The following is a 17,992-nucleotide window of genomic DNA, read 5'->3' as shown; positions in this document are numbered from 1 at the left end:
TCTTTCAATGCACTTTGGACTTCCTCTCTGAATATCATTGGCTCTTGTTCATATGGTATCTCTTGAAATGGTTGAACATTAACCATTTCCTTTTGATACAATGACTCTGTGTATTCCTTCCATCTTTTCTTGATGCATTCTGCATCATTCAATAATTTTCCATCTTCTCTTTCCACAGATGTAGTCTATTTGATTTCTATGTGTTCCATCTGGTAGTTCATCTGTAGTGGTAGATACTAAGATATGGTCCCCTGTCTTCCCTGAGACTTGTCAGGGAGTTTGAAATGTAGACAGTTGACTCTGTCTACTCTTAACACAGCCAGGGAAGACGTTGCAGAGGAAGCAGGATTTAGGTAGCAAAAGGGAGTGTCAAGGGATCCCAGGATCTGAGATAGGGCCAGGTTGTGTGTTGTGATTTGGTGAAAAAGATTAACTAGAGTGATGAGTCCTGGGGAGGTTATGGAGGGCCTCACTGCATCTGAGATGAGTGTATAGGGAACAAAGAAGAGGCCAAGGGAGTTACAGTCTAAAGGGCCTTCAGGACCTGAGCAGAAACCTGATGGCAGTAGGTTGAGTGGAACATAGGGAAGCACTTTCAGAAAGGGTCAACAGTTCTTTCTAGAACCCTGACCATAATGAGAGAAAAAGGAGGTGACTGTTGAGCCAAGGAAACCTGGGGTGGCTGGAAAGATCTGTCTCTGTATGTGTTTGTGTATGTGTGTTTTTTCAAGATGAGAGAGGTATATGCTAAAGGAAAAGGGCCATAAAAAAGGAGAGATTAAAGACACAAGAAGGAGGGGTTAGGGGATAGAATCTGAAGTTAGGCAGAGGCATGAAACATCTCTCCCACTTGACTGGCAGGATTGGAAAAAGGAAGGGTGGTTGTGGATATATTTATGAGGGTTGGGGAGCAGAAAGCAGGGAAGGTTATTGATCTACATTGTTTCCTTAAGGGGAAACTGAGGGGGAATCAGGTACAGGTGAGTTATGAAGGTTTGAAATGGCTGGTAGGAAGAAACAGAGGGGGATGACCAGATACCAGATGTCCCTGAGGAACACTCCTAAAGCTAGAACCAAGACTCGGCACTGGCCCTATATGAGGATAATCATAATCATAATCAAATCCCCACTTTTTCACTACTCAAGTCTGACACCAGCTGCAACATGCAACACTTCCCTCCATGACTCTGGCCACCTGGAGGAGCTAAGTAAGATCTCACAAGTTAAAGGGACACTGCCCTTCAGACCCCATAAGCTTAAGAATCCCCACTGGGTTCTCTCATGTCTGACTTGCTGACTCCCAAAACTTTTGGGTTATAGGAATGGTTTGCTGGAACGGCTCACAGAAAATGTTATAATTATAGATTTATTATAGTAAAAAATACAAATCAGGATAGGCATAAAGAGACTCTTAGGGGTGGCACTGTAGGATAATGCGCTAGACTGCAAGGCTGGTTTGAACTGCAAGATTGGTGGTTCAAACCCACCAGCCACTCCCCAGAAACCCTAGGCAGGGTCATTATGAGTTGGAACCAACTTGACAGTACTTAACAACAACAAAGCAAGGTTTGGGAGGGTTTCCAAAGTGAGTTTCTTCAAAGGGGTCATATCATCCTTCCGAGAGCAGATGTTTTCTGCCAACCAGGAAGCCCATGGAGCTTCTGTGTCCACTTTTTATTGGAAGCCTCATTACTGTAATGCAAACTCCAGCTCCTCTTCCCTGAGGTCAATCTATAACATGAGGTGATCCTGAGGTATCATGTGGTGGGTCTTTCTGACCTGGTCAGTCCTCAATGGTTGGTGGGCTTGAAGGTAGCAGTCCAGTGCTTATCCTGCAGCGCCACACCAGGTTAAATGAATTTTATTGCATCAAAAAATATCACCAATAGATTTAGGAACCATCTGGCCTTGTTTCTGTAGCTGGATAGTCCTTAGATCTTACTCATCAACTTGTCGAATGGTTCCTTTTTCAGACATAGATACCATCCAGCATTTTTTGGCTATTCTTGTTTTTAACTGTCATAGCTTGCTGAATTAAAGCAGCTGAATTTGATACAAGTTCAGTGTCATTTCCTTCAAGAATTAATTCATCTTTCTGCACAAATAACACTTGCCCTCATCGGAACCCTACAGATGTATTTTTCACCCAAGAAGTTACAGTTTCAACAGGAGATCCACTCTCTTGAATGAACTTACACAGATCTCATCTTAACGGAAGCCCAGCATAACAAGCACCCTTGATCATATTCTGCATGTGACTACAGATAGTGTGACTGTAGCCAGTTCCTTTGTATTTCCCTGCCATTTCTCAACAGGAAATCGCTTCTTTTTCTTTCCAAGGAGACAGTTCTACACTGATATTCCCCTGAGGCTCTCCACAATAACTATGTGTCCCTTCAGAGTGATGTCGACATTTTCTGGAATGTTGACAGTCTGGTTGATGAGAATGGTAGATGAGATAAAAAGAATGTTGATTATTTTTTTAAACCTTCCATATGTACTATCCACGTACATCAGAAAATCTGTGTTAAAGTATAGCTGTGCCTCTGGTTTAACTTAGTTTCTTTATGACTCACTTATACCTGGAAAAAAAGGAGCCCTGGTGGCACTGTGGATTAAGCATTAGACTGCTAACTGAAAGGTTAGTGGTTCAAACCCACTAGCCGGTCTATGAGAGAACGAGAAGGCTGTCTTCTCCTGTAAAGATTTAGTCTTGGAAACCCTAAAGAAGAGTTCTGATCTGTCCTGTAGGGTCACTAGGAGCTGGTGTCTACTCCACGGCACTGTGTTTGGTTTGGTTTTGTGTATTTCTGGAAAAGAGTAATTGCAGCTAAACAACAGTAACAAGAATCATCCTTTTCAGTCCATTTCAGTTCAAGATGACTTTATGTGTTGCAGAGTGTAAAAATGGCATAGGGGTGGTGTCCATAGGGAGAACCCTCAGCAGCACCTGTCCAAGGCAAAGTCCTATGAGGAGGAGGGCAGACATACCTCCTCTCTCCAGTCTTTTGACCAATTCTGACTCCAACTGTCCCTCCTATGGCACTCTCTACTTGTCTGCTGAGTTCCATAATCTATGGCAATGGCCACACAGAACTCATAGATAAAATTAATGATATGGGTTTATTAGGGAAGTAACAGATCAGAAACAACTCAGGAAACACCGGCCCTTGACCCTGCTCAGACAAGTGTCAAAAGCTATTATTTCCCTCTGCCAGTAAATGCATGTAGGCACCCTACTCTGTCAGCAATCCTTCTGCTGGAAGACACTCCGCTTTCTTGCTCTATAGGCTAAAAAGCCCACCACACTGCCTCCTGGTTCTGCTGCCGCTGTTTTTCTGCCACTGCTTTTACCATCTTAAATGTTATAGCTCTGTCCCCTTGGTTTAGGAGGTTCTCTGTGCAGGGATCTTAAGACCAAAGGGCAGTCTCCAATCCCTGATGGTCATGAGACCATCTGCCTCTACGGTGACTCATTTTAAGCCCAGTAGGATGGCAAAACTGACCAATCCTCTTGTTAAGGTTACATACACTTTTTTTTTAATGTTTTATTGTGATCCCAGACACTAGCAAGATGTAGAACATTTGACTTGAATCCTTAGAGAAGCAGATTGCTAGACCTTTCTTCTACAGTGGCAGAGTGGGTTTGAATAGCCAGCCATTAGGTTAGTTGTTAAATGCCATTGAGTCTGTTCAGACTTCTAACAGCCCTGTATAGGGTTTCTGAGGAGTGGCTGGTGAGTTTGAACTGCTGACCTTGTGGCCTGGTGCTTATCCAACATCAACACACCAGGACTCCATTAGGTTAGTGTTGTTAAGTGTCGTTGAGTCAGTTCCAACTCATATCCACCCTGTATAGGGTTTCTGAGGAGCAGCTGGTGAACTTGAACCGCCTACCTTGCAGTTCAATGGGTTGGAACTGACTTGAAGACCCATGTTAAGTGGCGTTAAGTTGGTTCCAACTCATAGCAGCCCTGTATAGGGTTTCCGGGGAGCAGCTGGTGAGCTTGAAACACCAATCTTGCAGTTCAAACCTACCTTGCTGTGCAATGCATTAACCCATAATACCACACCAGAACTCCATCGATGAGTGCAAACAACCATTGTTAGGTTCCATCAGATCAGTTCCAAATCACAGCGACCCTGTATCTAGCAGAACAAAACACTGCCCAGTCCTGAGACCCTTTATTTCAGGCTAGAAGGTGGTAAAATAGTTTGTTCTACAGTAAAATGTCTCCTTATAAAGGAATAGACCTGTCTCATTCTTTTTTAGCTATTTACTCAATTTCTTTTTAGACAACTGTCATTTTTCACCATTCATTTCACAATGTTTAATTAAATTACATCATTGTCATCTAGTTACATGTACAACCTACAACCAGTGTGGAACAAACATAACTAACTCTTGTCTGCCTTCCCTGGTGGGAGCAGAATCCTTCAGGTACATTAACCCCAGGTGACCTGCATGCTGTGGGCTTCACATCAATATACAATAGGTTAGTGACCGGAAGTCACAGAGGAAAGCATCTTTGGTGTTCCTCTCATAGTTGTTACTAGTGCTGTCGGGTGGGTTCTGACCCATAACCACCCTGTATAAGGGTTCCAAGGAGCAGTCTGGCGCATTAACCCACAGTGCCGCACCAGCAGTCCATCGGGTTGATTAGTAGATGCTCATTTCAGTGATTGTTTTGGGGCCTTAAACATTTAATTTGTGCCTCCTGGTTTATTTTCTGTTACAGGATACTATCCCTGTGTCAGGGTAGATGGATGGATGAAATAACCTAGGAAACGTGCCAGGTGCCTCCCAGGAGAGGCAAACAACACAGTTTTCCTCCCACCAAATATATAATTCACATCAGCCCCTCAGGAGAATTTGGTGCTAATCTCAGTTTTCTGTAATTTCAGAAGTCAAGTTTCTAGTCCCTCTATTGCTACCTCCAGTGCGAATCGCCAAATGATGCTGGAAGGGAAGTCAGCATCCTACTTTTCCTCTCTGGAATCAACCATCGAGATCTTGAAGAATAGACCTCAGGAGCTCATCCAAAACATCAATGAAAGCAGGCAAAAGGATCACTCACTCATGACCAACTTCAGGGACAGCCTTAAGATTAAGGTGACAGATTCCCCCAGACCCCCTGCAAAAGCTCAGCTGGAGTGGGGCAGGTATTCTTTTGTAAAAGGGGAGGGGATAAAGCATCACAAGTATCTGTTAGGTTCCAGACATGGAGTTAGGCAACTGGCATAGTACAACATAGTACAGAGTACTGAAATAGTACATTTCACCCTTCCATCAGTCTTGTAAAGAAGAGATTGGACCTGTTTTATAGATGAGAAAACTAAGGTTTTAGAATAATTTGAGAGAGCTGGGTTGAAGAATTTAAGGTCCTTCTGCATCCAAATCCCAGACCTCTTATTTCAAACAATGGCTAATAGTTGTGGGAATGGGAAGCTAAGGTGTAGCTTACTCTGTTGCTAGTGGGTTCTGACCCTATGCACAACAGAACAAAACACTGCCCTGTCCTGTGCCATCCTCACAGTTGTTACTATGCTTAAGCCTACTATTGCAGCCACTGTGTAACTCCATCTCATTGAGGGTCTTCCACTTTGGCTGACAGTCTACTTTACCAAGCATGCTGTCCTTTGCCATGGGTTGGTCCCTCCTGATATGTCCAAAGTATGTGAGACTAAGTCTCACTGCCCTTACTTCCAAATTGCATCCTGGTTGTAGTTCTTCAAAGATGCATCCAGTTTTCTGGCTTGCTCTGTTGTTAAGTGCTGTCGAGTCCGTTCTGACTCATAGTGACCCTGTATAGGGTTCCTGAGGAGTAACTGATGAGTTTGATTTGTGATCTGGTGCTTATCCTACAGGGCCACACCAGGACTCCTTGGCTTATTTTATCACACTCATATTCCAGAAGATGACTAATCTAGAGAGTCACATAGCTGAGGTGTGAGTGGGCTTATGTCTAATGAAGTCAGTCACTCATATCTGATGTTCATTATTGTGCCTAATGCTCTTCAGAATATGTGATGGATCCTGTGTGTGGAGTTTATTCCACATTTCATCCCTTAATGACTGGCTGCCTTTCCCTCCTTTGTTTTGCCCCTCCAGCATGTCATAGAAAACTGGAAAGCACAGAAAATTATAATGTAGTCCAAAAAGTACAAATGTTCCTACAATACCATCACCCAGGAGCTACTTGGTCGCACGTCTTCCTCTAGGCTCTGTTCTGTGAACTTTTTTCCTAACATGGTTAGACTCTTACTGTTAAGACTTAATTCTGTATCTTGCTTAAAAAAAATTAACACGTAGGCATTTTACACTGGGATTGGGATTTATCATTCTTACAAGATAAATTGTAGAGAGGTCCCCTTAGAGCAAATGTTTTGTTTTGCCCTGTTAAACTTTTCAAGAATGTATCATCTTCTTTCAAAGGTTTCAGATCTGACAGAGAAGTTAGAAGAGAGGATGTATCAGATTTATAATCACCACAACAAGATAATTCAGGAAAAACTCCAAGAGTTCACTCAGAAAATGGCAAAGATCAGCCATTTGGAAACAGAACTCAAACAAGTCTGCCACACCGTGGAGACTGTGTACAAAGACTTATGTCTACACCCGGAGGTAGGACTAAGTACCAAGGGGCATGGGGAATGGAGTGGTTGGCTGAGGAAAGAGGGTTGTTGTTAAGTGCCCTTGAGTGGATTCTGACTCATAGTAAACCCTGCATTGGGTTTCCGAGGAGTGGCTGGTGGGGTTGAACTGTTGATCTTGAAGTTAGCAGTTCAATACTTATCCTACAGTGCCACATAAGGAAAGAGGGTGGTAGCAGCTCAACTGAAGGCACATGTGAACAGAAACCCCTCAGGGGTGACACTAAGTACAAAGGCTTGCCTCTAGGCTCTCCCCTCTTTTGTGGTGTTAATGCCTCCTGGAATATGGAGTGCCCATACTGACACACTGAGGAGCTAGCTGTGTGATGGTGGTGACCTAAAGGACAAAGTCTCTCTGCCCCCAATCCTGCCCCGGTACATCCCTGGGGATGAGGCAATGCCCAGTCCAGGGTTATTTATTACAGAAGAGCCGTACAGCTTGCACATGGGCCTGACTGCTCCAGGGGACACCGCAGCTCAAGTGATTACAATGTGACCCGACACTGTGAGGGCTGGACTTGCAGATACTTTATTATTCGCTCTCTGGTTGGACACCACGGCTGGCATAAGGCACTACCCCTCACCTCAGAAGTGGGAGGGTCAGAGGGCACAAAGTAAACTTTGGGTGTGAGGGAGGGTTTGCTTGTCAGACACTAAGTCAGTTTCATAGAAGTTGCTTCAAAGTCACTTTCCTTCCCTCTCCCTGTTGCCCCATCAAAAGAAGCTTCTTTACAAAGGTAAGTGGAGTCCATTACCCTCCAATTAAACTGTATTGAGAAACTGTCCATTTGGAGAAGCCCATCTTCTTTTAAGCAGTAAATTTGAATTACTTAAAAGGAAAATCCCTCACTTCCCACCATGAAAGCTGGCTCCTTTCAAAAGATCAGAGCCACCTCCCACCTCCTCCCTGACTCTTCTCTGAGCACAGTCCCCTGGAGTTGCCCTGGAAAGGGGCCGCAGATTTCTCAGGTCCAAGGTGAAGTGTGTTCATTTGCCAGCTGTGAATGCCTGAATTCCTGTGATTGCTCTTCCCAGGATCAGCGCGTGGATATCATGTGTACCTGGGTACGATAAATCCTGTGTCAGCCTGGAGCCTTAACACCTCACAATTTCCTTTCACAGGCAACCTTCCAGACTGCTGCTGTGGAGGAGGAAGAGACCCACAAAGACAGAGACTGTTGACAGCCCAGGAAACTTGCCTCCTACTGACAGTCACTGCAAGAAGGCTCAGAGGCCACTGTTTGGGCCACACTGAGGAAGTTGACTTTTCAGTTTTGTTGCACGTTGGCAAAATCTAGAGCTCCTTCTGCTAGACCTAAAATGCAGTAAGTCTAGCCCTGCCATGGGCTCAGCCTTGGTACTCCTCCCATGTAGCAAATGCACCCCACCCACAGCCCCACACAGTTCATTAAATGTCGTATTTCACCCAAGCATTATTTCCTCCCCACAGGCTGAAAGAGCTGATTGTTGTTGTTATTGTTAGGTGGCGACTCATAGCGACCCTATGCACAACAGAAAGAAACACGGCTTGATCCTGCGCCTTAGCTATGTGTAAACATGCCAGGCAGGCCCTTTCTTAGCCACAGGAGGGATGGGAAAGCAAACACTTAAAACCAGATGCTTGTCTGTCAACCTCCTACCTTCTGAAGCCCGCCTTCTGTAAAGCATCCCACCTTTATAGCCGCCTTGTCTGTGCAATCCCTCACAGCCTTCAGTGCCCCTGCACCTTGTGCTCATTAACTTTTCCTCATTTTGGGGGGGAAGTGGGCAGGGATAATCACCTCCCTTTTATAAACTAAGATAATGCTGTTGACTTCCTAAACCACAAACTGGACTCTACCCTCCCGCTGTGGAAGACCACCTGGAGGGGTTTGCTAATTGGCAGTCTTCAGGCATTCCTACACCTTTATGATCCTTACTCTACTTCTCCCTCTTGCTGTTTCTGAAATGTCCCATCCAGCTGCCCAATAGAGACAAAATTCTGGGCTGTGGGACCCCACCCTGGGTTCAATTCAGATTCCTCAGGAAAGTGGAAACCTCACACACAGCCTAGGCTCTGTTGCCCTCTCTCTTCAGGGAGTTCTTCCCTCTGGGCCTAATGTAGCTTAAGAGGTTCTGCTGCCGTCTCCTCTTAGGTCTCCTTCTATTTCTGCCTGGCTCACATTGTGTTGTAACTTTTTCTCTGAATTCTCTTTTTAGTTGTCACTTCCCATGAGGTGTAAGGGGCTCTGAGCCCTGGTGAGGTATGAATACCAAGTTTGCAATATTATGGAATGGGTGTGGCTTCAGTGACTCCCTGGCACTTGGCTTGCTGGTGGAACTGCCCTAGAAGTCAGAAACATCCTCATCACAAGCATTGTGGGAAAAAGGACTGGGCTCTAAACACCAGGGAAGACCTCATCTAGACCTCCACAGGCTCTGCAAGCACTTTACTCCTGCTGTCCCTGATGAGGGCCACTCCAGATGGAGTGTGACTTGCTCAAGGTCACACTGCCAGTTGGTGACAAATGGGGATAGGACTAAGCCTGCTGTCCCCTACTCCTCGTTATCACCCAGTTTCCTCTGACATGAGGCTACTGTGACCCACCATCCCTAGGGATCTGGTCTTACCTTCGTAGGTGTTCACCGCCTCCAGGTTCATGGTGTGTCGGATCACGTGGTACTCGTCCGAAATCCCATTTCCCCCCAGCATGTCTCGGGCCTGGCGGGCAATGTCTAGGGCCTTCCCACAGTTATTCCTCTTCAGCAGAGAGACCATTTCCGGGGTGGCCCTGGTTGTGGCACATATGGGCAGCAACACTGTATTATGAGAACTGACCGAGCTGCTGGCAGACAGTAATCCCTGTGCCCTAAGCAAACCCAACTAGGGAGGATTCCACAACACAATCACTGCACCAGGCACTGAGCTCCCACACAGAGTGGCCAGCAGGGCCATCCTTAGCCTGGCTTATCAAGGCCAAGGAGTGGGTGTCAAGGGCCACTACTCTCCCCAAAGTCAGCCACCCTCATGTCCAGAAGGGGCCCAAGATCCTCCAGCCACAGCTGTCTCCCCTCTGCCCACTCATAGCCAGCCCCTACTTGTCTCGATCCTTCAAGCGGCCGAGCTGTAGGCAGGTGTGAAGACCAAGCGTGATTTCGGTAAGCATATCCGCCAGCTTTTTCTGGATCAGCTGGTTCCTGGCTAATGGGACACCAAACTGGATCCTAGACGAGCAATGTAAGGGTTAGAGAGATAAGGAGGCCCACACCCCAGTTTCCTCCCAGAGCACTACTTTTCACAAAGCCCTCTCAGGCTGCCTCAACCCGACACTATTGCTTACTCAGGCCTTAACTGCTGACAAGGATTTTATTGGTTAGTTCACAGATGAAGTAACTGAAGTTGGTGGGCAGGGCTGAAAAATCACTGGTGGGGTAAGGACTAACACCCAAGCACCCCATACCCCTAGCAGACCCCTGGTAGCCCCCACACACCTGTCCAAGGTGTACTGCCGGGCCGTGTGCAAACAGAACTCAGCAGCTCCAAGCACGCCCCATGTGATGCCATACCTGGCATTGTTTAGACAGCCAAAAGGACCCTGGAGGGTTGCAAAGGGGGTCTCAGCTCAGAACCATCTGAGTAACATGAAGTCAGCATAAACAAGAGGACCTGGGGCAGTCATTAGGGACTACACACGGCTGTAGACACCCAAGCATGAGCTTGGTAAAAAACCAAGGCCCTGTCAGTGCCTGCTCACTCTTGATCTGCATACATTTCATCAAAGGACTGAGCTGGTTCAGGCCATTGGTGTCCTGGGCAGAGCCTGTCTGAGCAAGATGGCCATCAAAATAGGGCTGTTTTTTCAGCATATCAGTGACCAGGCCAAGTGTCAACAACCACTACTGTGTGGGCTCCACAAGCACAGACCTCTCCCAAGCAAGGTAGACCTGCAGGCAACCCAACTCCAGTTCCTGCTTACCGTCAAACCGGATGCATTAGGCAGCACATTCTCCTCTGGCACCTCCACGTCATCCATGATGATCATGCCGGTGGCTGAGGCCCGCAGAGAGAACTTGCCCTCAATCTTGGGAGCCGAGAGGCCCCGCATCCCTCTCTCCAGCAGGAAGCCCCGAATACAGCTATCTTCACACCGAGCCCATACCACAAAGAGGTCGGCCACAGGTGAGTTAGTGATCCTAGGAGAGGGACAAGGCAGTGAGAGGTCTGGCCACCACTCATAAACACCCACCCACCTCCACCTGCCCAGCCTCTTACCAGGTCTTGGTCCCATTCAGAGTGTAGCTCTTGCTGGACGGGCTGTAATGGGCTTTTGTCTCCATGCTGCCAGGATCACTCCCATGGTTGGGCTCTGTAAGCCCAAAGCAGCCTAGGAGCTCCCCTTTGGCTGCCGAAACAAGGCAGGTCAAAGGCTCTGGTAAGTAAGGAATTGCCCGCATTCATCCCCAACGAAAATTTGTCAGCGTCTTTAAGCTAGGCCTTGGGACCACAGCAAGATTGGGCCATGCTTGTCCTTGTAGCAGCCCCAGTAGTGGTGGGATATACAGGCCCCAACAGGCCATAGTCACATGCCTTGACCGGGTAGGACCCCCAGGGGAGTCAGGAAGGAGATGGCTACACTGTAATCTGAGGGCAGTGAAGAGGCATTAAGCAGAGATACGGTGTGTGGATGTGTTCACAGCAGAGGGAACAGGGTGCAAAGGTCCAGGGGTACATTTTGAGACTTCAAGTAAATGAAGAAGTGACCAGAGATGAAGTGGAAAGGTCAGCAGAGGTCATGCCAGTTGGGGCCTTGTGGACCCAGTTAGGAAGTTGACCTTAAACTTTGAACTGAGATTACAGAAAGTTTTAAGCCTGGAAGCAAATAAAGAGGTTGATGGTGGCAAGAAAAAATGGGCAGCTTCAATAAATATCTCGGAGGGCAAGGCTGGTGAGGACTGGAAGTATGGATGAGGCCCAGGTTCTAACTGGGGTTATAGGGGCTATCCTTGAGATGCGGGCACAGGGCAGGCTCAGGGAACAGCCTCACCTGAGTTCCACACCCTGAGGACTGTCTACCTTACACTAGGCCCCAGGGGCAGCTGCTCACCCAGCCGGGGCAAGTACTTCAACCGTTGCTCCTCACTGCCATAGGCGTAGATAGGGTGCATGACCAGTGAAGACTGAACACTCATCGCTGACCTGTAACCGCTGTCTACCCGCTCCAGCTCTCGGGCCAGCAGCCCGTAGGCGACAGAAGAGGTCCCCGCACAGCCATACCCTAGAGGGCAACAGGGGCAAAGCAGTGATTCCTGGCGGAGCCCAAGAGACAAAGCTAGATAGGGGCACCTGGTTTGGCACTGTAGGATAAGCACTGGACTTTGAACCACAAGGTTGGCGGTTCAGACCTACCAGATGCTCCCAGGAAACCCTGTACAGGGTCACTATGAGTTGGAATTGATTAGACGGCACTTAAGAAGACACAGGGGCACCAAGTTGGCCCTACTTGAGGGTTCATTCATTTCATTCCCATAAGTGCTTTCTGGGGACTGATAACAACCTGGTTTTGCAGACTGAGACACTAAGAGAACAAAGGGCATGTAGGGGTGGGGGAGGGTGGGGAGAAGGAGTCTGCATAGTATGGACAAAAGATGTCTTTACCTTTGATAGTGGGGCCCAGAACGCCCAGTTCTCCCATCTCCGAGATGATCTCCCGATGAAAAACTGTCAAAGAACAGATGCCTGAGTCCCAGCACAGCTCTAGCCCACTGCAGTCCCCAGTCCCAGGGCAGAGGGGCTCAGAAGCCCAACTAAAGCAAGCAGATCTAGTGTGCATAGGGAGAGGGGTGCTGCCTCAGAAGGGGGGCCTCTGGGTGCACACCCGCCTGTCCATCCAGGCACCTTCGTTGCGATTGGCCAGCAGGATGCGGGGCATGAGACGCTCCTGGCAGTAGGTGCGGAAGGTGTCCCGGATGAGGATCTCATCTGCTGTCAGTTGATCCTCCAGAACCAGTGGATCCCGCCAGTCAAACTCCGGCCGGGAGGCTAGAAGGAGGGGACAAGGACTCAGCCTTGGCCAGACCCGTAAGGGCAGGGAACACTACCTCAGTGCCTCTGACTCGGCACAGCCCCCTGCCTTCCCGCGCGCGTGCAGCCGGAGAATTCTAGGACAGAGCCCACCCGGAAGCAGAGAAACAAATGGGCAGGGTCTCAGACGCCAAACGCGACAAGAGGTTTCTTACACTTGGCCGATCGGTTCTGTGTCTTCCGGTCCTTCTCTGCAAACACAGGAAGGGAAAGTCACCCCGGGAAAGTCTCGAGTCCCCAGTTCCTCTCTCCCTCTACGTTACTCTCGGGCCTCACTGACCGGTCTGCGCCGCAGCCGAGCTCCACGTGCGCAGGACTCGGAAGCTGGTACCGCGGTTCAGGAGTAGCGCGGAGGCGCCTCTCAGGGCCATCTGGACAGTTGGCGGGCGATCGGAACAACAAAAACAGGCCTGGAGGGGCAGAGGTCGTCAAAGTGGAGTAGTTCCCTGTCCCACCCTCCTCCCCCGGCCCGCCTTGGGATCGAGCGACTGCTGTCTACCTGGCGTCCCTAAGCTTTCAGCTGAGGCCACAGAGCAACAAAACCTTTTGACCTCAGGCAGGGATGGGAGGGGCGGAGTGCAAAAGAAGCTTCTCATTGGCTTCTCTTAGGATACAGGGGCTTCATGGCTCTGCTTTTTAAAAGGGCCTTGACAGCCTGGCCCGTACAGGTGGGAGCGCCCAGACAGACGTTAGTTGGCCCTTTAAGAAGTAAAGCCGGAACAGGGCGGAAGACCAGTACGCCAACCCGATTGACTGGCTAAATTCCTACTCTGATTGGCCCTTGGAGAGGGGCTTGGCTGATTTCTGGTTGGCCAGTTGCAGGGGGCGTGGGCACAAGGTTCTGAGAGTTAAGCGAGGAAACTGAGGCACTAGAAAAGGAGTCTGGGAATCTTGGACGCCAGACCCTAGGGTCTCTTTTATGATTGCTAGGGGTAGTAGCGTAGTGGTTACGAATCGGGCTGCGAACCTCCAGGTCAGCAGTTCGAAACTACCAGCTGTTCCGCAGGAGAAAGATGAGGCGTTCTGCTCCAGTAAAGATTTACAGCCTCGGAAACCCTGTACAGGGTCGCTAGAATTGGAACCGACTCCACGGCACATAACAACAACAACAAAGGGGTGGGGAACAATAGGCGATCGCAGCTTAGCCCCTACCCTGACAGTCTGTCCCGGGAAGCAAATGCAGCCTCGTGTGACTGTGATTGCGTGTGATTTTGTGTCTGTGTGTAATTGTGCCTGAGTGAATCAGACACACCTGTGTGTGGGTGAGATCTACTGTATTGTCTGCCTGTGACGCTGTGGGGCTTTGAGTGTGGATCTCTGTGACTGTAGGTCGGATTTTGCCTGAGTTCTTATGTATCTGTGTAGGATTATGTTTCTCTGGAATGCTGTGTGATTCTGTCTTCATGGTTGTATGTTAGTTTGGGGGATTGTATGTTATATGAGCATGAGTGTGCATCTTTGATTGCATGTCTGTAATTGTGATAGTAATTGTGTGCTTGAGTGATGCTGCTAATAGTTGTGAGTCCTTATGGGTATGTCTGTCATTATTTCTGTGTATGATTGTGTCTGCGTGGTTGCAAGAGTGTTGTATTGAGGTTGTGTGTTTATACATCTTTTGACTTTGGGTGGCTGTATGCCTGTGACTTGGTTACTGTAATTATGGCTGTATGTCTGTGATTTGCTTGTGTGCTGGTATTCTATGTGATTGTGTGTGTGGTACTATGCATGTACCTGTCCCATTGGGCTTTTGTGTTGTTGCTAAATACTGTCGAGTTGGTTTTGACTCATAGCGACGCTGTACAGGGTTTCCAAGGAGTGACTGATGGGGTTTGAACCACTGACCTTGTGGTTAGCAGTCCAGTACTCATTCTACAGCACCAGGAACCAGGGCTATGTGTAGGTAGACTTTGTGATATTGTTGTTAAGTGCTGTCAAGGTGGCTCTGACTCACAGCAACACTGTATATGGTTTCCAAAGAGCAGTTGGTGGGTTTGAACTGCCGATCTAGTGGTTCACAGTCCAGTACTGATCCTACAGCACTACACCAGGAGTCCATCTTGTGATAGTATGACTAAATATATATGTATGTATGTGTTTCTAGTGTTGTTGTGTGTTTATGTACATATGTATGTAATTATGTGTCAATTTGATCATGACACCATATGCAGTTACAGTCCTGTTTATGAGCATCTATTTATATACCATATATTTGAATCTGGGTGTATAATTGCTTGTATTTGACAATTACACATCTGCCATGACCCACTCATTTTCCAACTAGGGGAACCTTAGGCCCAGACAGCAGAAGAGTGTTGCTAAAGGTCACAGTGGAACAAACACAGAACAAGGACTAGGACTGGGAACCAAGCCTCTGCCTGCTCGAGAACAACTCTGCCCACACTCACACTCTCTAGTTGTGTGTATACAGTGCTATGCCTCAGACATTGTCTTCAGCTGAGTGTGAGGGGAGTAATTGTAGGACTGTGTCTCGGTGTGCTCACTGACCCCAAGTGCCTGGGGCCTGACTGCTCTTGAATTCTCCCACCTTCTCAGACACACACATATCAAGAAGCCCATTACCACCCTGACAGTCTTTTGGTCGCCTCTCCCCTCCTCACCTTTTTCCTTCCTCCTTCTCTTTTTCCTAAAGTCCCCTGCCCTGGAATTAGTGTCAGTGTTGAGATTCCCTGAGACTCAGGAGCTTTTGAGGGGAAACCTGATTTTTTATTTAGGAGAACCCAAATTGAGGCTCAGGCCTTGCAACCCTTGGGCATCCATGTCCTTCTGGCCGCATGCTGCCAGCCTTTTGTTGATGCGTGGAATCGTACAATGCTTTTGTGTGACTAGTTTCTTTCACTGAACATAATGTTTTCAAGGTTCACACATTGTAACTTGCATGAGAATTTCACTTCTTTTTGGGCTGAATAATATTTCATTATATGAATATATCACATTATGTTTATCCATTCATCTGTTGATGGACACTTGGGTTATTTCCACCTTTGGACTATTGTCAACAATGCTGCAAAGAACACTGATGTAGAAGTATCTGTTTTCAGTCCTTGCTTTTAAGCCTTTGGGGCATATACCTAAGAGTGGAATTTCTGGGTGCAAAAACCATGTGGGGACCATGTCTGACTTCCTCTGTCTTCACAAGGAGGAAAGAGAATCAAATTCAAAATCAACCACAAACCAATTCCTATAAAGTAGAAGTCAGATGTGCTTCCACTCTTGGACCTTCTTTCCCCGATTTTGCCACCAACCCTCCCTCTCACCACACTCTCTGCTTCACATCTGGGTTCCATAATCCATTGCAATGGCAGAACTCATAAGGTTACTCAAGATTATGGGGTTTATTAGGGAAGTGAACAATGTACAATTCAGGATCAAAACTAACTCAGGACGCAGTAGTTCTCCGGCCAAGAAAGCCTCATCTGCCATGCTGCAGGCATGCCTCTCACTCTTGTCTTTGACCTCTCAACCATGTGGTCACTTGGTCTCTGCCCAAGTGTTGGGTGAGTGTTACAAAGTCCGTGAATTTCCAAAGGGCACAATCTTCAAGCCAGTTTCCGGCACTCAACTTTCCTCAGTCCATGGGTCTAGATAGTGCAGCTGCTCTGTCTCTCCATGTGCCCTGCCTGTCTCTGCCATCACCTCTGCTGTTGCAGCTTGTCTAAGTATGGATCTCATACTCCATTCACGCTCTTCCTTCTTGATGGTCCCCGGATCTTCCTTTGCTGCTGCTGAGATGCTCCGTTCAAACCAAGCTGGATGGCAAAACTAACCAATCCCAGCCTTAGACTCCTGTATACCTTATTTGCATGGTCCCACCCAATCACTTGATGGAAATTAATAAGATATTGGATAGAATAGTCATTATCAAGTAAATTCAAGGTACCACACTGGGTCCTATGGTAATTCTATGTTTAAATTTTTAAGGAACCACTGAACCGTTTTCCACAGCAGTTGCACCACTTTACATCCCCACCAGCAGTGGATGAGGATTCTAATTTCTCCTCCACAGTCTCGCCAACACTTGCTATTTTCCATCTTTTAAATGATAGCCATCCCTTTGAGTGTGTTTGTATTGCTGCTCTCCTGGTTTTGTAGCACATGGTCTTTTTGCGAGATGTGTTTGTGGTGTACCAACTCGGTGTAATCGTGTTTCTGTGGCAGGGTGCCTATATGTCTGGGTGAATTTGAGTGCCTTCAACCTTTAGGGTGTCTGAGTCCCTGTCCAAGTGGTTGTCTGTGTTTGGGTGCGCCCCCTATGGTTGGGCAATGGAATTTCTGCAACTGTGAATAATTACACTTGGTAATAGTGACAGATGGTGTGACTATATGTAAAGCTATAAGGAGCTCTGGCTTTCTGCTCCCGTAAAGACTTACAGCCTCAGAAACCCTGTACAGTTCCACAACAACACAGGTCGTGTGGTACTATATGGGTGGTTTTATCTGTGTTTGAGTTTCTAAGGTTCCTAAGTTGCTGATGTTGCTATGGGCCATGAAGTCAGTTCCAACTCATAGTAACTACATAGGGCTTCAAGAAGCAGCTGGTGGGTTCAAATCCACCTTGCCAACCTTGCGGTTAGCAGTCCAGTGTTCATACTAAAGTGCCACACCAAACTCCAGTTTATAACGTAGAGCTGTATATTGCTACATCATTGTGTGTTTGTGAATGATATTTTATGCTTGTGTTTGGTCATAGCCAGGAATCCCTGTATGTCTGTTGTGTTATTAGGGTTGTGTAACTGTATGGTTTTTGTCAATGCTTTTTGTGGCTGTAACACTGTAACAAATGTAGTATATGATTGTGCTTTTGTTTCTGAGCATTGCGTTTCTGTTCATGAATAAGCCAGAGACTGTGCTCTGTGACTGAGGCACCAGGGACTTGTGTCACTATGTTACTGTATGGCTGTGTGTGACAACGAAGGATATGTATATGTCTGTGTGATGTGTGTTCATGTCCCCCTCCAAGGCTCCCAGGGTTCCATAGTGGAGGTCCCTGGTGCAGAACCTCAGATCTTTCTCCAACGTGAGGTGGAAATCAAGCAGCTGTCAGATTTGGGCCAGGGATGGGGGCAGGTGTGCTGAAGGTTAGGCACTTCCTGTGACCCCACACATGGGTTCATCTCACCTTGGAGTGAGAGCAAGTTTCCCCTCTCTACACACACCCACACTGGAGTACACGTAATTGCACCATTCCCCAAGAAGATGGATTGGCACAGTGGCGGCAGCAATGGGCTCAGGTGTAGCGATTATGAGGTTGGCCCAGGC

At 47.5% G+C, this 17,992-nt stretch overlaps 2 protein-coding genes across 2 annotated transcripts in view; one reads left to right on the top strand and one right to left on the bottom strand.

Annotated features, from left to right (window-relative positions):
• SYCE2 (synaptonemal complex central element protein 2) overlaps positions 1-7,150 on the top strand; it is a 29,430-nt gene extending 22,280 nt beyond the window's left edge. The window contains exons 3-5 of the mRNA XM_006874306.1: positions 4,942-5,113; positions 6,437-6,625; positions 6,998-7,150. Coding sequence (XP_006874368.1) covers positions 4,942-5,113; positions 6,437-6,625; positions 6,998-7,150 — 514 coding nt within the window. The remainder of the gene's footprint in view (positions 1-4,941; positions 5,114-6,436; positions 6,626-6,997) is intronic.
• A 491-nt stretch (positions 7,151-7,641) lies between these two features.
• GCDH (glutaryl-CoA dehydrogenase) lies at positions 7,642-13,086 on the bottom strand. The gene is made up of 11 exons (XM_006874261.1): positions 12,996-13,086; positions 12,871-12,906; positions 12,530-12,673; positions 12,290-12,352; positions 11,739-11,909; positions 10,907-11,036; positions 10,611-10,827; positions 10,126-10,229; positions 9,733-9,858; positions 9,265-9,425; positions 7,642-7,715 (listed from the first exon to the last, which is right to left on the bottom strand). Exons 1-11 carry the CDS (start codon positions 13,084-13,086, stop codon positions 7,642-7,644), a joined length of 1,317 nt encoding a protein of 438 aa, XP_006874323.1.
• Positions 13,087-17,992: the final 4,906 nt, after the last annotated feature.

This window comes from Chrysochloris asiatica, unplaced genomic scaffold (genome assembly GCF_000296735.1).
Source record: "Chrysochloris asiatica unplaced genomic scaffold, ChrAsi1.0 scaffold00268, whole genome shotgun sequence".
NCBI lineage: Eukaryota > Metazoa > Chordata > Mammalia > Afrosoricida > Chrysochloridae > Chrysochloris > Chrysochloris asiatica.
This window is presented reverse-complemented; position numbering and strand designations above follow the sequence as displayed.

Bases quoted from the DNA above. Each gene is read 5' to 3' on its own strand.
- GCDH (XM_006874261.1), bottom strand. From the start codon at position 13,086: ATGGCCCTGAGAGGCGCCTCCGCGCTACTCCTGAACCGCGGTACCAGC. The intron at 9,859-10,125 runs GTGTGTGGGGGC...TTGCTCGTCTAG, and splicing joins CGGCAGTACACCTTGGACAG to GATCCAGTTTGGTGTCCCAT. The intron at 9,426-9,732 runs GTAGGGGCTGGC...TGCCACAACCAG, and splicing joins CGCTTGAAGGATCGAGACAA to GGCCACCCCGGAAATGGTCT.